Genomic DNA, 21,880 nt, shown 5'->3' on the forward strand with positions numbered 1-21,880 from the left:
GCATTGGCTTACATCTTTATGGTTTTTGAATAGATTAAATCAAAATTTTAACATTTTTTTGGGAGGCAAACTATAATTTTACCATATATTAACTTAAGATTTTATAAATTTTGAAGGGACTAAAGCAACAATTTTTCATTTTCAAGGTGTCCCATAATTTTATTTTATTTTTATTGAAGAGCCTCCAATTGTTTGAACATAGTAAATTGATTGCTTATAATTTTGGAATGTTTCTAACATATTTCCCACCTATAAAACTAAAATACAACTCTCTCACCATTTCCACTTTGTATTTTTTTTCCTATTTTCTAGAACTAAGATATCTTTTATGTCTATTTTATAGTCCATGAAGATTAATCATTTTGGGGTTCATAGATGCACTTTCTAATAACGTCATCTCAAAAGTTTTAACTTAAATTCTCTTCCTGAAAATGCAATGTGCCTCTTATCTTTAAGGTATAGTAACTTATTTGGCCCTCTAACTTTATAAAAAAAAAGTCATTTTAGCCCTCCATTTAATTTTTTACATTTTTTAGCCCTTAAATTTATTTTTTTGTCAAATTACTCCAAAATTGATGGAAAAGTTAACATTTATTTTACTTTATTGATGTGGCATGTAACATCCTCAATACGCCTGAGCTAGGAATAGTGTTAAATTGAGAGTAAATATGTTAGAATTTGAGAATGTTATAAAATAGAAATTACCAGTGTTAGTCAAGTATGAACATAGATATTGAAGGTAATTGAAAAGGCTCGTATGTTGTGAGAAATAAATTCGGGGTATTGACTAAATTGTAAGAGAGTGAAAAGTATTGGGGAAAAAGTGAGAAAATTAAGAGATAGAATGATTAGATTGAATTGAAGGAAAAAGGAGGAGAGATTAGAGGTGAAATTTTACCAAAAGGAAGTGTGACTCATGAATGGTATTGTAGAGAAAGTTGAGAGACTAAATGGTCAATATTTAAATTATATAATTGCGGAAAATATTGATTGGTTAGAATAATTCATAATCATTTTATTTTTGGTTAATTGTTAAGTAGGTAAAATACAAGATGAAAAAAAGAGAAAAAATTATCTTCATCATACTAGAACCGTCCACCATAGAGAAGAAAAATACAAACTTTTCATTTCTTTCATTTTAGTCCTTTTCCACTATTTCTAAGCCTTCCAAACTTAATTCCTCCAAAATTTTTTGTATGAATTTTAGTGAAATTAATAGAGAAACCCAATAACTATTTTAGTTTCATGAGAAGTACACTCGTGGTTGTCTGGAGGAGAGAGAAAATAAGAATTAGGGTTTGATCATAAGAAGTTAAGTAAAATAAGTTTTTCATGAATTTCATGTTAGTTTTGTTTAAAGAACATAAATATGTTATTTGATTATAAATTGATAAGTAAATCTTGAATGCTTTGATATGGAAATGAAGAAAAAGAGAAGAGAAGTGATCAACAAGTTGATGACAAAGGCAAAGAGATAGCCAAAGAGTAGAAGACGAAGAAGAAAGCTTGATTCCAAGCCTTTGATTACAATTAACCTTTATTAATAGTCTAATTATGTTCTTGAAAGTCTAAAAAGGTATTAAATTCACAGTTAAAAGATCAATTTAAAAGTGTTTGAAATCGTAAATGTGTGTTCAATGTTCAATGTAACATTATTTGCTCGAGTTCACTCGGGTAAGGGGTGTTATATGACATACATGTGAATTGACATGTGGATGACACATCGGCATTTAATTTATTTTTAAAAATTAAAAATCATTAAAATTATTTTAAAAAGTATAAAAAATATTTTTTAAAATTTAAAAATTAATTAAATGTTGACATGTCATCCATGTGGCAAACCACGTGTATGCCATGTCAGCAAAGTTAACAAACGTTAATTTTTTTTCATCTATTTTTGGGTAATTTGACAAAAAAATACAAGTTTAAGGGCTAAAAAGGCAAAAAAAATTAAATTAAATTAAGGGCTAGAATGACTTTTTTGTAAAATTAGAGGGCCAAAAAAGTCATTATACCTATCTTTAATGCTAATAATTTGTTCTTAGCAAAATAATTTTCCATTATGGGAGGACCAAAATGTGGTAAGATTAGGGTCTCAAATAGAATAATTCAAATGTTAAAGAGTAAAAGATTAGGGTCCTCAATGTTGTCTATACACATATTTGAATGATAATAAAATAAATATTCATATATTGATATGTATTTGTATTACACACTCGTCCAATTTTGGGAGTGCGGATAACATGACCAACTTGAGATCGATTCGGAAATAAAAAAGGGATTAAAAATTTAATTTTATTTTCCAACCAGCATCTAATTAGTTTAAGTAGAGGTATGCATAATTCAGTTAAATCGAATTAATCGATAAAATCAAATTAATTCGGTTAATTGATTAGCCACCGAAATTAATTCAATTGGAGTTAATACATTATAAAAGTTCAATTATCAGATAATTCAATTTAAAATCAAATAATTAATTAAATTAATCTATTAAATAAAATTAAAAATAAACATTATACATCTATAAGTTAAATATATTATATATAATCCCAATATATAAATGAAATGGACTTATGGCTTGTAATATAATTGGCCAAAAAATATTATAAAAATAAAATAAAATGTTAACAAAAGCACTAAGCTATTATGTTTTTAATGTTATATATTTAATGTAGTGTTGTTATTGTGTGAATTTTTTTTTGTCTTTTTTATACTTCTTTGAACTAAAAAAAAACATTTAAATTTGTTTGATCTAAAAGACAAATAAACATGTACTAAATTCAGTTTTGGTTAATGAATTTTTAAAAAAAATCAGTTCGGGTAACGATTAAGAGTTTTAATTTTTGTTATTAATTCGATTAATGATAGTTCAATTCAAGTATTAATCGAAATGATCAATTAAACACCCTAAGTTCAATCACCTTCAATTTTTCTTAAAAAAATGTCAAATATGAATATGTATCAAATAAGATAATCTTAAAGTTTTTTCATTTATCATACTAATATCTGAATATATCGAATATGAGAGTTTCAAGTCAAAACGAAAAATCCAACAAGAGCCCAAAAATGAAAAAATCCATTTCAGTTTTACAAGCCCAAAACCTTGGTCTTGGCATTTTGGGTTCAAAAGCCTTACCCTAAGGATAGCCCACTTTAGCTATTTTGAGCGGAGTGGAAAATCGAACTCGCATTGTTACACTTGTTCCAGTGTCGGGTTATTTATTATGTTCGATTTTAAAAGTGTTCAAGTTCGTGACGTGTGAGTTTTCAATTAAGATTTTATTTTCACTTAAATCCGATTATTGTGAGCTTTATACATATTTATTCTGGTATAAGTATAGATATATTTCAGTTATCAATCGGATCGTTCTTTGTAATGGTTAATTCTAATTATGATTATTTAAGTGTGTATTATTTATACTTGCAATCATTTTGAAATTCTAATTAATTTATGAAAATGTATAAATAAAAATATGAAATAATATTTTCATAATATATATATATTTAAATCGTTTGAGTTTTAAGATTTTTTTAATACAATTCCTAAAGCAGACAATATAACACATTTAAATGTGTTTGAAATCACGTTTTTCATATTGTTGCAGCAATAATATCAATCGAATTAAGATGCTCATTTTAAATCTATTTAATATGGATTGTAATTATGATTTTTAAAATTAGTATATAATAATTAAATTGTATTGAAGTCTTTTGGAGTATTAAAATGAAAATTCAATTCAAAAAAATCTTTTTAATAAATTAATATTTTAATCTATTCAAATCTCTTTGGGTTTATTTTAAAATTAACTTATAAAATTATATAATTTAATCATTTAAACGAATTTTTCAACTATATTGGCTTTTATATCTACTTTCCAACTCATGAATGAATGTAAAATGACAATACATCAAATCAACACATTCTTTAGGAAAAATAATATGATGGTTAGTGAGTTCAATCAAATGAAAAACCCTAAACCATACATGCACTTGATTATGCTTCAAACACAATTTGTCAACCAAAGATATTTAAGAAATCATTATAAATAATGGGAATTTTTTTTTCATTTTATTATCAAATTCAATTATAAACTCGTTAATTAAATATTTTACAGATTATTAATCCAATTTTATATTCATTTACAGCATATTATTAATTTCATTAATTTTAAGTTTACGCTTCATCTAAATATATTTTGCAAAAATGGGTCATGATATTTTTGTTCTTTAAAGTTGATTATGGGTTGGACAAAAAGAGCCATATTGTTGAGTCACATGTGAGAGCTTTAAATTGTTATGATGGACACAAAATTGAATAGATTAATGAGTTAATATACTATTTCTTTTTGTGAATAAAACTTAACTAACCTAATTTCCTAGCACTATCATAATCAAAATTCGCACTCTACTTTGATCCCATCCATGTGCAATGTTGTATTGTATCGCCCAACAAACGGATGTCTTGATAATTTCTATACAGTTTCAGGATATGCCTTGAAAAATAAAAAAAAAATTATTCTTCCATATGCCCCATACTAGGAGACCAAAAAGAGTAAGCCAAGGAACCTCATTTATTTCTATTCACCCACAATTCCTCAAGTTCACCTTTATCCACTCCAAGAGGTTTCTTAAGAAAAACTGCCCAGTATTCTTCTTGCACAAAGAACTTTCAAGTGTCCTTAGCAACCGCTTTGGTTTTAATTTTTAATTTGTTATCCAAGTTTTTTTTTTTTACTGATATCTAAGTTTGCCTTCAATGTTTAATTTTGTACTCAAACTAAATGGCTTGATTGAGAAAAAAAACTATGATAACAAATTGAACATTGAAGCAAAAATCATAAAATTTTTATTTAAATCATTTAAAAGATTATAAAGATATAAACTATTAAAATAGTAAATTTGCATTTTAACTTTTATAAATTATATACAACTTAATATCTGTGTTTTAAATAATTATAAATATATAAGCTATTAAAATGATAAAATTACATTTTAGCTCTTATAAAAATATACAACTTAATTCTACTTTGCTACTTAATTGAGACAAAAAAAAACTCAAGTATCAAATTGGAAAAACCTAGGTACCAAAGTGAACATTAAAACCAAACTCAGGTACCAAATTGAGACAAAAAAAATTCAAATACAAAATTAAACATTAAAACTGAACTGAAATATCAAATAATATATTATCCCGACATTAATTAATAGTACCTAGGTTGGACTTAATTTTCCTTCAATCAAGCCAACCATGCATAAACTACTCATAATCAATTTCAATTAAGATATAGTTATGACTTACAATCACCACTTCAAGTCTTTGTTACCATAATTAATCAAAGAAACAAGTTGAAAATTAATCATATGTTGATGACAATTCTTTTCTTTCATCATGAACTTAATAGTTCCTTATCAAAATCCTTTAAGAGAGCTGAACAAATTTGAGTTTTTTTAAAAGATAAATTTGTAAAAAAAAAATCATTCAAATAGATTAAACTTTGAATTTTAAACCTTAAATCAATAATTCAATAAAATTAAAATGCAATATTAATAATATATAAATAATTTGAAAAAGGCCTATTGAATCTTAATTCGATTGGCATGAACATTGTTGTTAATGCAGGGGGTGTGGGTTTAAGTGCGCTTAAGCGCATTATCTTTCTATTTATGAGTTGAGGAGAAACTATGAGTAATTCTAGATATTATGTCAAAAAAAACAAATATAATTAGAACCTATAAATATAAAAATAATTTTTTTTTGAGTAACACATATTCTAAAAATATTAAAAAATGTAATGATAATAATACAAAAACAATGAAGCCAATGGCTGTATGTCATGCCACTTGCTTTTTCTTTTTCTTTTTTTCCTTTTTGAAAACCAAAGATGGATCCAAAGTTGAATGATAAAAAGCAAACTCATTATATGTAGATTTTTGCAATACTATTAACAACTAGTCCTTTTTCTTTGTATGTTTTATTTTTATGTGTTTTTTTTTTCATATTTTTTCTCTTGATAAAAAGAGGAAGCAAAGATTAAGATCTTTGGGTAAGTAAATAGCAACAAAATCATTAGGAGGACAATTTTTAAAACCAAATCAATACTAGTTATAATATAAGATAAACTATACTAGTAGTTGACTAACATATAAATAGAAACACCTAAAAATTCAAGATAGTTGGGTGATAAAGAAAAAGATAAAAAAAATTGAATAGTTGAGTGACCATTTTGTAACATTTCATAGTTAGGTGACCAAAAAAGAAATTTACTAATAGTTGGGTGACTAAAAAAGAAATTTACTAATAGTTGACTGACTACTAGTATATTTTACCCCATAATATAGTATATTTTAACATGTGTGGAATTGATGTTCTAAGTTCGAGTCTCACCATATATAAATGTTATATATGAGTTCTATTCCAAATTTATTTTAGATTTCAGCCACGCTATGTGTGGTTTTATTCAAATTTATTCTAATACAAATCTTGATATATTTTAATTTTCAGTATGATTATGGTTGAAGTTTGTATTAATTTTATTCTAATTATAATTATTGAAATATATATTATTTACAATTATAATTATATTTGTGATCATATTTGTAAACTGTTTCAAAATTGAAGAAAATTCAATGACTCTCCGATAATATATTAAAAAAATTTAAGAAAAAACTTATATATATATATAATATAATATCATATCAAACATATACATTTGTAGAATGTAATAAAAGTTGTGAAGGAATTCAAACATTCATTAGATTACGAAGAAAATAGAAATAATAATAACGGATAATGTAATATTTAGTCCCTGAATTTAATAATTTTCACTTTAGTTCTTAAATGTTTATTTGGCCAACATTAATCCTGGAATTAGATAAACTTTCTCAATTTGGTTCCTGAACTTAGATTCTTTTAAGGTATGATAATATGACATTCTGAGATTGTATCATACCATTACTTAAAATTGAGAAAATTTTAAGGACCAAATTGAAAAAATTATAAAGTTTTTAAGACTAATGTGAAAAAAAATTTTAGGGACCAAGTAAGAAAATGAATACAATTATATGAAACATGTATATTTGTAGACTGCAATAGAGTTGCGAGGGAATTCAAAAATTCGTTAGATTACCAAGAAAATAGAAACATTAATAAGGAAAAAGTAATATTTAATTTATGAACTTACTAATTTTTTCCTCTTTCATCATTGATCTTTATTTGATCCACATTAATCCCATATTTTGGTAGTTTTTTTTTTCTTAATTTTGATTTTTGAGCTTAGATCGGTATAATGCATGGCACTTGTATATAATATATTATAATATATATTATATAAAGTATTTTTCAAATAAAATATATTCTACTAAAGTTATATATAAATATATAAATGTATAAATCTAATAAAAAAAAGAAATAAGGTAATTGAAGAGAAGTGTCTCTATGTAATTAATCGTAAACTTTTTTAAAGAAAAGGTTATGTACTTTTAAAGAGGCACATAAGTACCTCTTGGTACTTTATATATAGACACGGAAAATGAGAATTGATACAATGGAATTGGGTTCTAAGAGAATGACACCATTAAAATTATATTTTTTCTTTCTTGTGTCTCTAGATCTCTTTCTGATTTAAAACAATTAGTAATGCAATATGAATTATTCTATTCAAGTAAAGGCATTATATCCTTGAAATAGTATTTCTTAATCCTTCTGCACATGGAGGGAAGATAACTATTCTTAAGATAGTTTCCTAAAAACGCCTTACCTTTACAAAATGTCGATTTCGGATCCAACCAAATTATTTTATACAATAAAGATTGTGCCACATGATAACCTAGAATTGAAAAAAAGTTACAAAAATTTTGGGGTTAATGTGAACAAAAAAAGATTAAAGACCCAATAAATAAAGTTACCAAATTCAAAGACTAAATATCTATTTATCCGTAATAATAAAGGAATGGACCATAGAGAGCAGTATTTGATGAGATGAATAAGACCACAATCCACATGCAGCTTTTGCACCATAGCTCAAAGATTTCCCACAAACCGAAAAAGCCTGCTATAACCTAAGCTGTCTTCCTCAACTTGTCTCCCAATATATATATATATATATACAACACAAATTTGCTTTTGGAATTTGTAAGCATCAATGGAAACAAAACAAACCCAATTTCCCTCGTTACATTTTGCAATATGGTCAATATTTTCTAACACAAGTTGGCTGAATTAATGGTAAAGAAAATTAACAACTATTGCCTTTGTCTAACCAATGAGATTTGACACAATGGTTTATCATCTCTTAGTCAGTGTTACCCCGTTGGATTAAATGTTTAAGCCTATCATATATACTATTGGGAGTTGGTGTAACAGTGTAATGTATTTGGTATTAAACTATACGGTCCATTTAAAGTAGTGGGAAGCAGAAAATAGTGTTTGATAATGGTTAGTGTACGCTGCCAATTTCCACTTTATACTGACATCCCATTTTCCCCTTTTGATTCGGGATAATATAACATTTAGCCCTTGAACTTAACAATATTTTCTACATTAGTTCTTAAACTTTTCTTTTAGTCTACATTAGTCTTGGAACTTGATAGCTTTTTCTCAATTTGGTCTTTGAACTTGGATTTCTTTTAAGGTATAATAATGTGGCATTCTAAGATTATACCATATTATCACTAATTCCTTTTAAAAATACAAAATTTATACATTTTTTAATTTTTTTTAGATTTTATATCAAATTTCTAAAGTTTCCAGATGGTGGTATGGCATAATCTCAAAGTTCCACATCATCACATCTTAACGGAATTCAAATTTAGGGATCAAATTGTAAAACTTATCAAGTTTTGGGACCAATGTAAAAATATCAGGGACCAAGTTGAGAAAAATTGCAAAATTTAGGGACTAAAATGTTATATTAACCCTTATATTCCACCGTCTGCAACAACAACCGCCCAAAAAGCTAGTCTAGAAGAAAAGAAAAAAGAACCCCACATGGTTGAAGTTTCAATCTATTCAATTCCCCCCACCACTTTCTTTCTTTGGCTCACACCAATCACAACTTGTTTTTTGCCTCAAACCATCCACCTCCATGCAACAATAGATATATATATATAGGTGAATGTATACCAGAATTCCATCAAATTAGTTATTTTAGTATTAAATAAATTGATTTAATCCATAATTCCAAACAATCAAATAAATTTAAAATAGATTTAATTTTACTTCTTTTTAAAATATCATTTACTTATAGCGGGGCGGGTTAATATTTTTAAACTTTGTATGGTTCTATACATATTTTTTTTTATTTAGAATTGAATTATAATTGAAAAGTAATAATTTTTAAAATATTTTTTATACAATAAATGTTAATTCTATTACAATTCAAATTTATTTAATTATTTTTAATAGTGCGGAAATTAAATTAATTAATTTAATAATAGAAAAAATGATTTTAATTCAGTACAATGTACTTTTAACATACATATCTATACGTGAATCTTTTCAACTAAAAGGAATTCTATTGAGAAAGCTAAACATCAGCTTTTTTAAAACTTATTCCAAAAAGAAAATGTAAAGTCATGTTGATTTCTAAAAGGTGTTTTTCTTTTGAAATGGGATGCTTATATATTGGGTTAAAGTGTTTAGGAAGTCCCTGTATTATAGGGATTATATCAAATTAATCCTCTAAACCCTAAATCCTATATTATTAAATGAATCAATTTAACTCGTATACTATTAAAAAGAACCAAATAAGCCTAAATTGCAACAGAATTAACATTTATTGTATAAAAAATATCTTGAATCTTTTTTTCAATTGCAGTTCAATTCCAAATAAAAGGCTTCGTTTACAAAGAGTACATAATATTTTTTAAGTAGTATAAAGACTAAATTGATGAATTTAATAGTAGAGGTTACTTCTTAGATACATTCACCTGTATATTTGCATGTATATACTGAAGAATCAGCTTTTGAAATTTATTCCACAAAGAATATGTAAAATCTTATTCATTTCGAAAAAGACCTTTTTCTTTTGAAATGGGGTGCTTATATATTGGAAAAAGAAAAGGAAAAAAAGTTATTGATAATTCTCTGTGAAAAAAAAGAAGAGTTGAGTACTATGCATTTGAGTATGCTGGTCTCTGGTCTAAGCTTATAAGCCTGTCATCTTATAATTACACCATTGCCAACACTTGTTATTGCTGTTTTTTTTTTCTAACACACCACCATACCTCATCTGTGTTTTTCTTTAGCTTTTCGCTTGAAGAACAATGCAAGTTCCTGCAGGGAAACTGGTTTCTTTCACCATGTTCATACTACTCGTCCCATCGTTTGTAAGCTCAATTGATGAAGACAACAATGACAACATTAAAAAGGTATTGGATTCGTGTCCTTTGATGGAGTTTTATTACATTGTTTTTTCATTACCGATCTGTGTTTTGTTTTTCCAAACAGGTGATCAGTCATAAACTGATGTTTGAGATTACACTGCATGGATTCCTCCTTTGGGCATCAATGGGGCTTTTAATGCCTATTGGGATACTTGCTATTAGAATGTCAAATGGAGAAGAATGTGGAAGAAAGCTTAAAATTCTTTTCTATGTTCACGCAGTTTCACAGGCAAGTTCATCTCTTTACCGAAAAATTCCTCTACTCTTTGTAGATTTGGAATTTAGTCCCTTACTTTTTTAATTTTTAAAATTTAGGTTTAATAATTGATACCGTTAAATGTATTCTATTAAATTTATTGGTGTGTCATTTTAGATTAAACAAATACTGAATTGATAGCCATGAAGTAAGAAAAATGATGTTGTAATGAAGTTGAATTTAACTAAAAAATTTTAACGGTGTTAACAATTTGACTTGTATTGTTAAATTTAAAAAGTAGAGGGATTAAATTTCTTAAAATAAAAGTAGAAAAACTAAATTCCAAATGTATGAAGAGTACAGGGGTCTATAGCATAGTTTAACCAAAAACTACATACCCTATATAGGTTATAATTTATTTTTGGCATAATGTCAAATTTAGCCCTCAATATTTACATTTTTTTTGTCAATTTGACCTTTATTCTTTTTTTGAGCTAAAGTTGACCCTCAACCCTTTAAAAAATTCAAATTTGACAATCAATCTTTCAAAAAGAGTTGAATTGTTATTTTTTAACGAAAATGTTGACTAAAATATTAAATTTTTAAACATGACAGTCAACATGATAACTAGAGGTGTCCATGGGCCAGGCGGCCTGACGGCCCACCCGAAATATGGGAGGGTTCGGGTAAAAATATAGGCCCGAAATATGGGTTTGGGCAAAAAAACGAGGGCCGTTTAGAAAACTGGCCGGGCCTCGGGCACCACTTTTTGGCCCGGCCCGAATTTAATAAAAATATATTTTTATTTTTTAATTTTAATTTTAAAATATTTTTAAAATACTTTTATTTTTATTTTTTATTTTTAAAATTATTTTTTGGTGTTTATTAAAAAATGGGCCGAGCTTGGGCTTAGGATTTTATTCCTGGGCCAGGCCTGGACAAAATTCCAGGCCCATATTTTGGGTCGGGACCGGGCCCGGGCCTAGGAGACAGGTCAAAATTTTTTTAGGCCCAGCCCGTACCCGGCCCGGCCCATAGACACCTCTAATGATAACCCATATGTATTACATGCTATTTTTTTGAATTTTTATTTTCTTTTTAATTTTTAAATTATATGTTGATATAACATATAAAATAAATAATGTCATGTTAACATTAACTACATGCGGACTGTCGTATGGTTTCGTTGAAAAAAAAGCAATTAAACTCTTTTTAAAAGATTAATAATTAAATTTAGCTAAAAAAAAGAATAAAGTTGAAATTGACAAATATATATATATAAACGTTAATTACATTGTATTCTTTCACTTTCCTAATGTTATCTCTACATGAAAAATTATAGCATTGGACAAAAGAGATCGATTCACAAATTCGTTAAATATCATATCATGTTTTAAAGTAAATACATGAATCAATTTAACTAAAGCCAAAACTCTTTCTCCCTGTGTATATATATAATATAAAATAACATTGGGGATTATCATGAATTCTTGAGAAGCAAGAAAAGTACAATGGTTTTATACAAATAAAAAGTCTTAGATCTTTCATTATGTGGGGTTTTTGCATTGATATTATCACAGATCAGAAGCTAAAAAAACAAGCTATCTTCACATGAAAGTTATATTATCCGGATTTTGATACCAAGAAATATCCAGCATTTTTATTTTCATGTATGGCAGATACTTTCAGTACTTCTTGCTACAACAGGAGCAATTATGTCAATAAAAAACTTCAACAATTCCTTCAACAATCATCATCAAAGATTAGGTGTAGCTTTATATGGCATCATATGGTTACAAGCCTTAACCGGAGTTTTACGTCCATGGAGGTAAACTCGAACCCCGACCCCATATTCGAATGAATAGGTAAAAATATTTTGGAGGCTCTTATATTAGAGTCAGATTGGATTTTTCTCCTTCTATTCAAATAATGAGTAAATTAGTCTCTATACTATTGAAAACTGGCGTGGTTGACAGAATAATCAATTTTCAACAGCAAAAATAGATGAAATTTTTAACAGAATGATCAATTTGCTTTTTGATCTAATGCACAGAGACTAATTTACCCGTTTCTTGAGTGAAGGAGGTAAAATGCTATTCATCTCTTAATAGAGGGGCTTCCATGGTAGAACGGTGATCGGTTTACTAGGTTTTTTTATAACACGTAAAAGACTCTTTCTCTTTGCAGGGGATGTAAGGGAAGAACTGTCTGGTTTTTTGCACACTGGTTACTGGGAACTACAGTGTGTATTTTAGGTGTAATCAGCATATACACTGGATTGGGAGCATATTATGACAAGACATCAAAGAGTACAAAGCTTTGGACCATAGCTTTTACAGTTGAGATCACTGTGATTGTGTTGATTTACTTGTTTCAAGACAAATGGGTGCATATACAAAACCAAGGTGTACCAGTGAGACCTAGTGAAGAACACGGTTCAATTGGTAATGAAAAAGGAGAGCATTATTGAAGAAACAAAAAAGGGTTACAATGTGACTTAAATTTACTAAGACATTTCATTTTTTGTTGGTGTTAGAAAAAAAAAACATGTTCAAATGTTGGATCAATCTTTTGTTGGTGTTGGAACAAAAACATGCTCAAATGTTTGAACAAAGCAAAAAGATGGCAACAGTTTCAAAAACCATAAAATGGGGTCATCCACAATCCATAAATCAGTCTAAAAGTTTCTTATGATGCTTTTGAAAATCTCATCTGCTATGATTTCAAAACTAATGAAAAAACCTAAAATAAACAAAATATTCTTCTAGTGAACTTTCAGATTATGCTATGGTCATGAGAAGTATATGATACTCTTATGCATTAAGTCAATATTTTCTGCAAAAGGAAATATTAGAGAAAAAAAATCATATATTACTCCACTAGCAGGAATTTTCAATCAGATTGGTTTGACATGCAAGATTTGATTGGTTAAATTCTGATATTAGTCTTTATAAAATGCATAAATTATGTATTTAGCCCTTTTGCTTTAATTTGGTCAAGATTATGGTAGCTATTATATTTATTAAGTTTTGCTATTTTCAAAGTTTGATGAGTAATTTGTTATTTCTACATATTACTCACAAAAAACTAGTTAATGAATTCAACAACTGTGATTAAGAATAGAATTTCTAAATTCAGAAAATATAGTGATTAAGAATTATCCAATTGGATAATATGGATCAAATTTGTAACTTTACTACGCTAATTGTAGAATTTAACCAAACATATATAACTGCTACCGTTTGTTCAGGACTAAAATTTTAAAATTAAAAAAAGTACATGGACTAAATTTAACAAATTCAAAAAGTACAGATACTGAAATTGATCAAATTAAAATATAGGAACTAAATCCACAACTTACATAGAGTACAGAGACTAATAGCAGAATTTAATCATTTTGATTTTCCTATTAATACTTTGATCATAGTTAAGTTTTGGAGTGGAAAATTAAACTTGGTACTTCCATTTTGGAGGTATTTTTAAGTCATTTGCAGTACCATAGAATAGTATATATGCAACATGAACTTGTATTAGCAGCAAAAGATGCCGGCATCTTCGTATATACCGTTCAGACAGCCTATCTTCACCTAAGTTATTAACATGTCGATGTTCCAGTAATCCCCCTCTGTTTCATCTGCAAGCATTCCTACTTCGGTCGATGTTCCCGTAATCCCTCTCCGTTTCAAAGAATTTGCAAGCATATATGATTCTAAGCCTCGGAGAACTATGAATGTGTTCGATGAGATGCTCGTTTCATGTCATACTCATCCATGTAGGAATAACTACAAATTATGAATAAGCTCTTAACAACGGAACCAACAAGGAGGACTCAATTTCGTGAGTAAACCGATCATGCAATAACGAAAACGAAAAGAAACGGCAATAACAAGCTGAACATAAGTTCGGGTCCGTCTAACCTCGATATTTCTATTTACTTTGAGAATGTGTATGTATATCAAGGAAAAAGCTGGACATAACCTGTTAATATAGCAATCCCTAATATTATAAGCGGCGGAACAAGCACGAATGCTCCGATCGTTGCAAAGAAAACCGAATCATTTCTCTGAGAAACTTCATTCAAATATGCCTGTCTCCTGATATTTCTCTTCTGTGAGATGGTTAAAAACTTTGGACTAACCTTCTTCAAGTTTTTGCCCAATGGAATAGTAAAGTCATCGTCTCTATCACCGACTAACCGCACGAGCTGCTCACGAATCGTGAGTTTCCCAGACCTACCGTCACTCTCATACCCTGGTCGTAAAAGAAACAAATCAGTCACAAACTCGAAAATCGTACTGTTGCTCAATCTAGGCCTTGCAAGTTGCATTTACTAGGGATAAGATCGACGTACCGTCGGCAGTGGAGCTCGTTGAACTTAGCTGGTCCAAAAGATCGAGCTGTGTGCGTGTGGAAGACAATGAACCTTAACAAAAAATGTCGATACACGAAATCAACGATCTAATGATTTATTGAATCTCAATAGATGTTTAAAAATATCAACACCATGAGCTGATGCCATGACAAATAGTAAAGAAGTACGAGGCATGGAGAGCAAACATATAGCTATTCATGGCGATAACTTTATGTTCAATATCATCATTTATTTTTTATATTGTTATATCCACTCCCACGCGCTACTATCAAGTCACCTTGTCACATACTAATGAAGTAGTAGCTCCTGTACCTCTATAGTCACCCTACATCATTCCAGTAGGACCTATGTTAAAGCTCTTCTACTATAAAAGCTCTTTCCATCACAAGAAGAAAGGCTATACTGTTATACTCATTCTCGCACCTACTATCAAGTCACCTCGTCACATATTAATAAAGCACCTCTACCTCTACAGCCATCCTACAAGGAGAGTAATTTTAGTTTAAAATTGATTAAACCAACTCAATCGGCTTATGATGGGTTTGGATGAGCGACTGAGTGCGGTGCGTTTAGTTTATTTTTTGTCTCACGCTACAGTATCGCTACAGTATCTAATCTCACCGCCACCGCTGTTTTTACACTAACCGCAGATAAACACACCACCCATCCAAACTCACCCTTAGTCAATTTTGGTTTGGGCAGTTTGTACAATTTTTTCAGTTATGAGTTCGGCTTGAACATCTATTTTGATCGGTTATTGGTTTTTTTATTTTCACACCCACAGATAAAAAAACAAACTTAATTTAATATATTTATAATTTATAATATATAATATTCAAGACCAATAACTAAAGTTGGTTACCAAATGAACCGAATGCCGGTTCTTAAGCTTTAATTTGATCAAGTCAGGTTTTATGGATTATAGTCGATTAAATCAGTTTAATAAAAAAAACAAATGCTCTCCCTACACCATATGCGTTGGAACCCATGTCAAAGCTCCTCCTCTATAAAAGCTCTCTCCTTCACAAGAACAATAAACACTCTCCATTATAAGAATAAGGAGAACTCAAGAAGGCTAGGTGCGGCATCAGAAGGGTTGACAAGGGCTCTAGCCTCCTAAAATGTAAAATTTCATTTTGACCTTTTAAATTTTACAAGATTTTAATTTAGCAAATGATAAAATTTTAATTTAATCTTTTTTTATTGTTGTTGAAAAGCCTAACTAAACTTAAAAAACTATAATACCATACCTACTAACTTAGTCAAATGCTTTTCTTAACTATCATTCAGACTCCACAATTGGTTCTTTGGATGGATCCCATGCGTGAGTAGCATGAAACTGTTTTGCCCAGCAAATTGATATATTAATAGTTTCCGTTAAGCTCCATGCAAAACCTTGGAAAATAAGTAAGTTTCTCTTCTTCTATAGACGTCATGTTACCAATCCAAAAAGAATTAATCTTTTAAAAATTATGAAGATATAAATTATTAAAATAATAAAATTACATTCTAACTTTCATAAAAATATAAAACCTAATTTCACTCTTTTTACTTCACCCCTAAAGGACAAAAACTTTGCAGAATGACTTCACCCCTAGAAGAGGCCTACGAAAACTTTGCAGATTTTCTCTCGAAAAAAACTCTCTAAACTTACGAGACCCTTGAAACCACCGCTCCTAGTGGCTCTACTACCTTCTAACGTGTGACCCGTCCTCATCTTAACGACTTTCCGCACCCCTTACCGTGTAAATAGCGATTACATGCCACCCCCATATTCTGTATTGTAACATATATATAGGATTTCAAGCAGAAAACCACCCATATTCTGTATTGTAACATATATATATAGGATTTCAAGCACAAAACCAAAAATCTATCCATCAATTTAGTTTTCTTTCTACCATAGTATAACATCCTAGAAATTCAATCAAGACATGACTGCTTTGACAAGGGAGAAAAGGGTATATATGCTTTACAATTCAATATATATATATGAAAAGGAACCTTCATATGCTTAGGCAAAAGAGACTCAAGTTGAATCAAGTTCTAAATAGCAAACCCATTAAACCAAACATTAACAAAACATGGTTTCTTCCAATCACATATTATGTAAATCCAATCAAACCCCAGCAAAATTAAACCAGAAAACAAGGAACTTTTCAACTTAAGCTAAAGAATTAAAGAAGTAAATTGATACCAGAGAAAGCGGGAGGGTCTTCCTCTTTAACTCCCCCTTCTTTTCCTTCAGATTGAGCAAAAGCTTTACCGCAAGAAGAAGAAGAAGAAGAGATGAGCTTGAAACGGTGTTTGGGTTTTGAGTAAAGCAATGGAGGAACAACAATAATATTAGAATTTGAACAGGGTTTTGGATTAAGTGAAGTAGCCATGAAATACAAAGCCATAACCAAAGTTTTTTTTTTTATATATTGATGGTTTTGGGGATCAACCGATCAATCTCTGAAGCAGGGATTTCATTTTAATCTTTGTTAATGTTGAGACTAAAGACTGAATTTTGCTTTGAGTTGCCTGAGCTTTCAAGTTTTGGTTTTGTTGGAGAGTGATGTCCTCCACATGTTCATATGAGAGGCCCTTACGTGATGCGTGGTGGCTATCCCCCCCTCCTATGCGTGGTGGCACAACCGCACAAGTAGTTAATAATAGGTTTAATTTTGCCTCTAATCCCTATAATACTTGAAATTTTTAAAATTTAGTCTCTATTTTTTATTTTCGATAATTTAATTTTTCTACTTATTTTATTTGAAAATTAAAGTTGATAAACTTGTTAATGGATTTTCACTAAAATTTGAATATGTGATTTTTTTTTAAATTTGATTTAATTTAAAAATTGATGTCCAATTGCTAACACATTCAATTTTAATAAAATTTGAGTAATAAAATTATCAAATTGATTTTATTTTTTAAATCAAACAACAAACTGAATTTATGGAATTAAAAGTAAAAAAATAAATTTTAAAAATTAGAAAATAGAAAGATTGAGGGGTAAATTGGATCTTAAAAATAATAATCTATATCTCTATTTTCAGCCAACTAAGTAAATAGCTAAAAGCACATTATTTTACAAAGTAGAAAGAAATAAACATTAAGGTAATGCTAGATTATTTACATTATTCAATTGAAGCTATAAAAACATATTTTTAAAATAAACATTGGTTAATAATATTGTGTGCTTTGTTAGATTTATTCGATAATTATTCTGATATTTATATTTATATTTAGAAATTATTCTCATGATTACTTTTTAATTATTTAATATTATTATTAATGATAAGGCACATTAACCTCCTAAAAAAATAACGTAAATTTGAAAATAATATTATTAAAAGAGATAATCACGGAGCCGGACATAATTTTGAGCTGATACTTTAATCAATTTCCGATGTAATTCATGCGTTGGACACTCAGTAGAACCGAACTGAATTTAAGTCACCACGGCTGAATTAAGTTAGAGAATTATGAGCATTACATTAATTAAATCATTATCCAACTGTAATCCAAAAAAGAAAACCGACATCACGAAAGAAATATGACCGTTATAGATCTCTCTACAAATCCAGGCGTTTCAAATTACTCAAAATTCTTCTCTCTTTTTTCTTTTAAATTTAAAAATGAATTATTATAAGCCTTAGCTTTCAAGCAAAAACACTTCACACAACCAAAGAAGGAAACCCCCCCCCCAGAAAAAAACCCATCGTTTAAGCTTTCTCTTTTCTTGTTCCATGCAAAAGAAATCAAGCTAATTTCAAGAAGAAGCAATATATATTTTTTAGTTTATATTCTTTTGGAAAGCTTTTTTTTTAGATATTAATGGCGAAGCGTGGAGTAGAGGAGGTGGTGGTGGTAGCTTTGGAGGAAAAAGGAGGAGCAATGGCGGTGGTGGTGGAAGAAAAAGAACAAAAAGAACAAAAAGAAAATGAAAAAGAAGAAGAAGAAGCACATCCATATGCATTTCATGTATCTGGTCCTCGTAATGTAGCTAAGCCTAATTGGAGAGACCTTATCAATTCTAGTTGGTAAGTAATTCAACGATTTTTTCATTTTTGGTTGATTTAATGAAGTTTATATGCTTGATTTAAGATTACCCATTTCCTTTTTTTTTAATCTAATTCTGTGCTTTTTCTTTTCATTTTTTGTTTTTGGTAAGTCAACAAGGTTCTTGTGTTCTAATGTGTAGTTTTAATTATTTTTTTGCTAACATGCAATTTTGGTAAATAAATTGTGTTTTAAATGCTTGATTTTAAGATACCCATTTCCGTTTTTATCCAAATCTTTGTGATTTTTTCCTCAAATTTTTAATGATTTTCTGAAGGTGAGCAGTACTGGGTGAAATTTTAGCCTTTATGGTACTAATCTGAGTGATTAGGGAAAACTAAAGAATGATCTCGATTACATTATTGCAGTACCTGGATTTTGATGCAAAGTTTTAGGGTTTTGAATTTTCAATTTTTAATTAACATCTCAAAGCTATGAAAAAGGGTTGTTTTGAAATTTGAGATCTAGTTGATTATTGAACAACAGGTGCGGGCCGAGATCAACTTATCTTTTTAATGAAATGCAATTTCACACTTGTATTAGCTTATATTTTTATGGTCTTTTGGAGGACTAAATTGAAATTCTTGCATCTTTTGGGAGCTAAACTATAGTTTTACCATATATTAATTTAAGATTTTATAAATTTCTGAGTCTAAAGAAGCAAATTGCCATTTTAGGGGGCTTCCTGCCCTCCCTCCCTTTTCCTCTGTTGAAGAAGGAACTATTTTATGTTCGATCGAGCACAAATCCTAGCTGTCTTTGAATGAAACCATGATATGTATATGTTTGTACCATATATCTAGTTCTAAAAAAGGCATAATTTTGTATAATCTGTTTGTTATGTTAATGAATATGATTCATAATTTGCAGGAAAGATACAAACTATAAGAGATCGGTAATTGCTTGTTTCATACAAGCAGTTTATTTGCTTGAATTGGACAGACAAGAGAATAGAACTGTCGAAACCGCTCTTGCACCGAAATGGTGGATGACTTTCAAGTACAAGTTGACACAAACGTTGATCGATGAAAGGGACGGATCCATATTCGGAGCAGTATTAGAATGGGATCAATCGGCAGCCTTGGCTGATTTTGTGCTCATTAGGCCTAGTGGAGCACCGAAAGCCATTTTAGTACTTCGTGGAACTTTACTCAAAGGTCCAACTATTAGACGAGATATTGAGGATGATCTTCGGTTTCTAGCTTGGGAAAGCTTGAAAGGTTCTGTTCGATTTAAAGGTGCATTGGAAGCATTAAGAACAGTTGCTGGAAGGTACGGTAGTAGCAATGTCTGTATTGCAGGTCATTCTTTGGGAGCTGGTTTTGCTTTACAAGTGGGAAAAGCATTGGCTAAAGATGGGATATACGTCGATGCTCATTTGTTTAACCCGCCCTCAATTTCAATAGCTATGAGCTTAAGAAATATCGGAGAAAAAGCAGGTTTTGCTTGGAAAAGACTTAAATCGATGCTTCCTTCGAGTAGTGAACCTCAAGCTGACTGTGATGAAGAGATCAAAGATAACTCTTTAAAGAGTTGGTTAGGCAATATATATGGGGATAAAGCTTCTATGGGATTGAAACAATGGGTGCCTCATTTATATGTAAACAATAGTGATTATATCTGTTGCCACTATACCGATCCCGGAGGAAAAACTGAGGAAAATGAGGCGAACAAAGAGAACACCGGTCCTACAAACGGTCAAGTTGCAGCGAAGTTGTTTGTGATGTCGAAAGGGAAACAAAAGTTTCTCGAAGCTCACGGTTTGGAGCAATGGTGGTCGGATGACTTGGATCTTCAGCTTGCTATAAATAAGAGCAAATTGATAAGCAGGCAATTGAAGTCCTTATACAGCCTCCCGGCTTCGCAAGTCACGAAAAGGCCAAGATAAAGAACAAAAGGCAAATGATTTGGTTTTTATAGATTGTTTCTGGTCTTTTTACAATAATATGTGTGCATGTTTTTCGATATATCGGCTTTACTGGTTTCTCTTGTTCATCGATATCAACAAATGTATACCCCATTTCCTGGAAATATATAGATATATTCATTTTCTATGTGCTTTCATTGTTAATTCACATTTGACTATACATGCAGCAATCAATGTAGTCGAATAGGCCGGCCTCCGGTTCGATTAGGGAGCAACCTGTATGCCATGACGGCTCGTGATCATTGGCATCAAAAAGCCATGACTCGAGATTCTGGTAATCTATCCAGTTTGTCTGTAGTTGGCTTGTCGATAAAGGCACATGATTAAACATCGAGATGTCAGGATCAGCCACCTCCGTCAGGGCACTTTCCTGGTTTATTACTTCTGGCTGAAATGCTTGCTCAAATGAATCGAACATACAGAACGGGGAATCCATAGCAGTGGAAGCTATTTCGATGTTTTCCATGTTTGGGACCTTTTCAACTTCTTCAGGTATATTGGTAGTTCGGGTCTGATATCCAGTTAGCTCTTGAACAAGCTGCTTGAAACTCGAGCTGTCTGTAATGTAAACCTTAGGCCTTAAAACTTTTACCAGCCGGTGAAGTTGCTTCTCGTTCTTGGATGTTTTTAAAGATGCCGTTGCCGGCTGAGTTACCTTCTTCTTCCCCATTGTTATTGTTTCATGAAAATCATGTAACCATCGCTGTATATATATATATACACATATATACATATATATATGGAAGTTTCCAATTCATTGGATATATATGTCTGCAGGTAACGACAAGAGCCTAGTCATAGGACATGAAGAAAAGATGCTGAAAATGATGTTTTTATTAACAAAACCAGATTCGTTCCATAATAAGAACTCCTTTCTTACCAAACCTTTATTATTATGTCAAATTTTTGTTCTCTAATCCCTCTCAATTTCAATATTAAGCAAATTCATCCC

At 29.9% G+C, this 21,880-nt stretch overlaps 3 protein-coding genes across 5 annotated transcripts; 2 read left to right on the forward strand and 1 right to left on the reverse strand.

Moving 5' to 3' along the window:
• Window positions 1–9,778: 9,778 nt before the first annotated feature.
• Window positions 9,779–13,474, forward strand: LOC107918786 (cytochrome b561 domain-containing protein At2g30890). Its single transcript, XM_016848373.2, has 4 exons — window positions 9,779–10,368; window positions 10,448–10,612; window positions 12,259–12,407; window positions 12,767–13,474. Exons 1-4 carry the CDS (start codon window positions 10,264–10,266, stop codon window positions 13,047–13,049), a joined length of 702 nt encoding a protein of 233 aa, XP_016703862.2. The 5' UTR covers window positions 9,779–10,263; the 3' UTR covers window positions 13,050–13,474.
• Window positions 13,475–13,963: 489 nt separating this feature from the next.
• LOC121219378 (uncharacterized) lies at window positions 13,964–17,621 on the reverse strand. 2 transcript variants are annotated; one of them, XM_041097435.1, is made up of 4 exons: window positions 17,149–17,552; window positions 14,931–15,002; window positions 14,718–14,830; window positions 13,964–14,361 (listed from the first exon to the last, which is right to left on the reverse strand). In XM_041097435.1, exons 1-4 carry the CDS (start codon window positions 17,351–17,353, stop codon window positions 14,344–14,346), a joined length of 408 nt encoding a protein of 135 aa, XP_040953369.1. In that variant the 5' UTR covers window positions 17,354–17,552; the 3' UTR covers window positions 13,964–14,343. The 2 variants fall into 2 exon arrangements, with proteins under 2 accessions (XP_040953369.1, XP_040953368.1); XM_041097434.1 differs by lacking the exon at window positions 13,964–14,361 and having other exon boundaries at window positions 14,418–14,830; window positions 17,149–17,621.
• Window positions 17,622–18,470: 849 nt separating this feature from the next.
• Window positions 18,471–21,664, forward strand: LOC121219379 (GDSL esterase/lipase At4g10955). Of its 2 annotated transcripts, XM_041097437.1 has the most exons (3): window positions 18,471–18,982; window positions 19,872–20,899; window positions 21,096–21,664. In XM_041097437.1, the coding sequence occupies exons 1-2, from the start codon at window positions 18,777–18,779 to the stop codon at window positions 20,887–20,889; spliced, it is 1,224 nt and encodes a 407-aa protein (XP_040953371.1). In that variant the 5' UTR covers window positions 18,471–18,776; the 3' UTR covers window positions 20,890–20,899; window positions 21,096–21,664. The 2 variants fall into 2 exon arrangements, with proteins under 2 accessions (XP_040953371.1, XP_040953370.1); XM_041097436.1 differs by having other exon boundaries at window positions 19,872–21,664.
• The last annotated feature ends 216 nt before the right edge of the window (window positions 21,665–21,880 follow it).

Source organism: Gossypium hirsutum, chromosome D07 (genome assembly GCF_007990345.1).
Source record: "Gossypium hirsutum isolate 1008001.06 chromosome D07, Gossypium_hirsutum_v2.1, whole genome shotgun sequence".
NCBI lineage: Eukaryota > Viridiplantae > Streptophyta > Magnoliopsida > Malvales > Malvaceae > Gossypium > Gossypium hirsutum.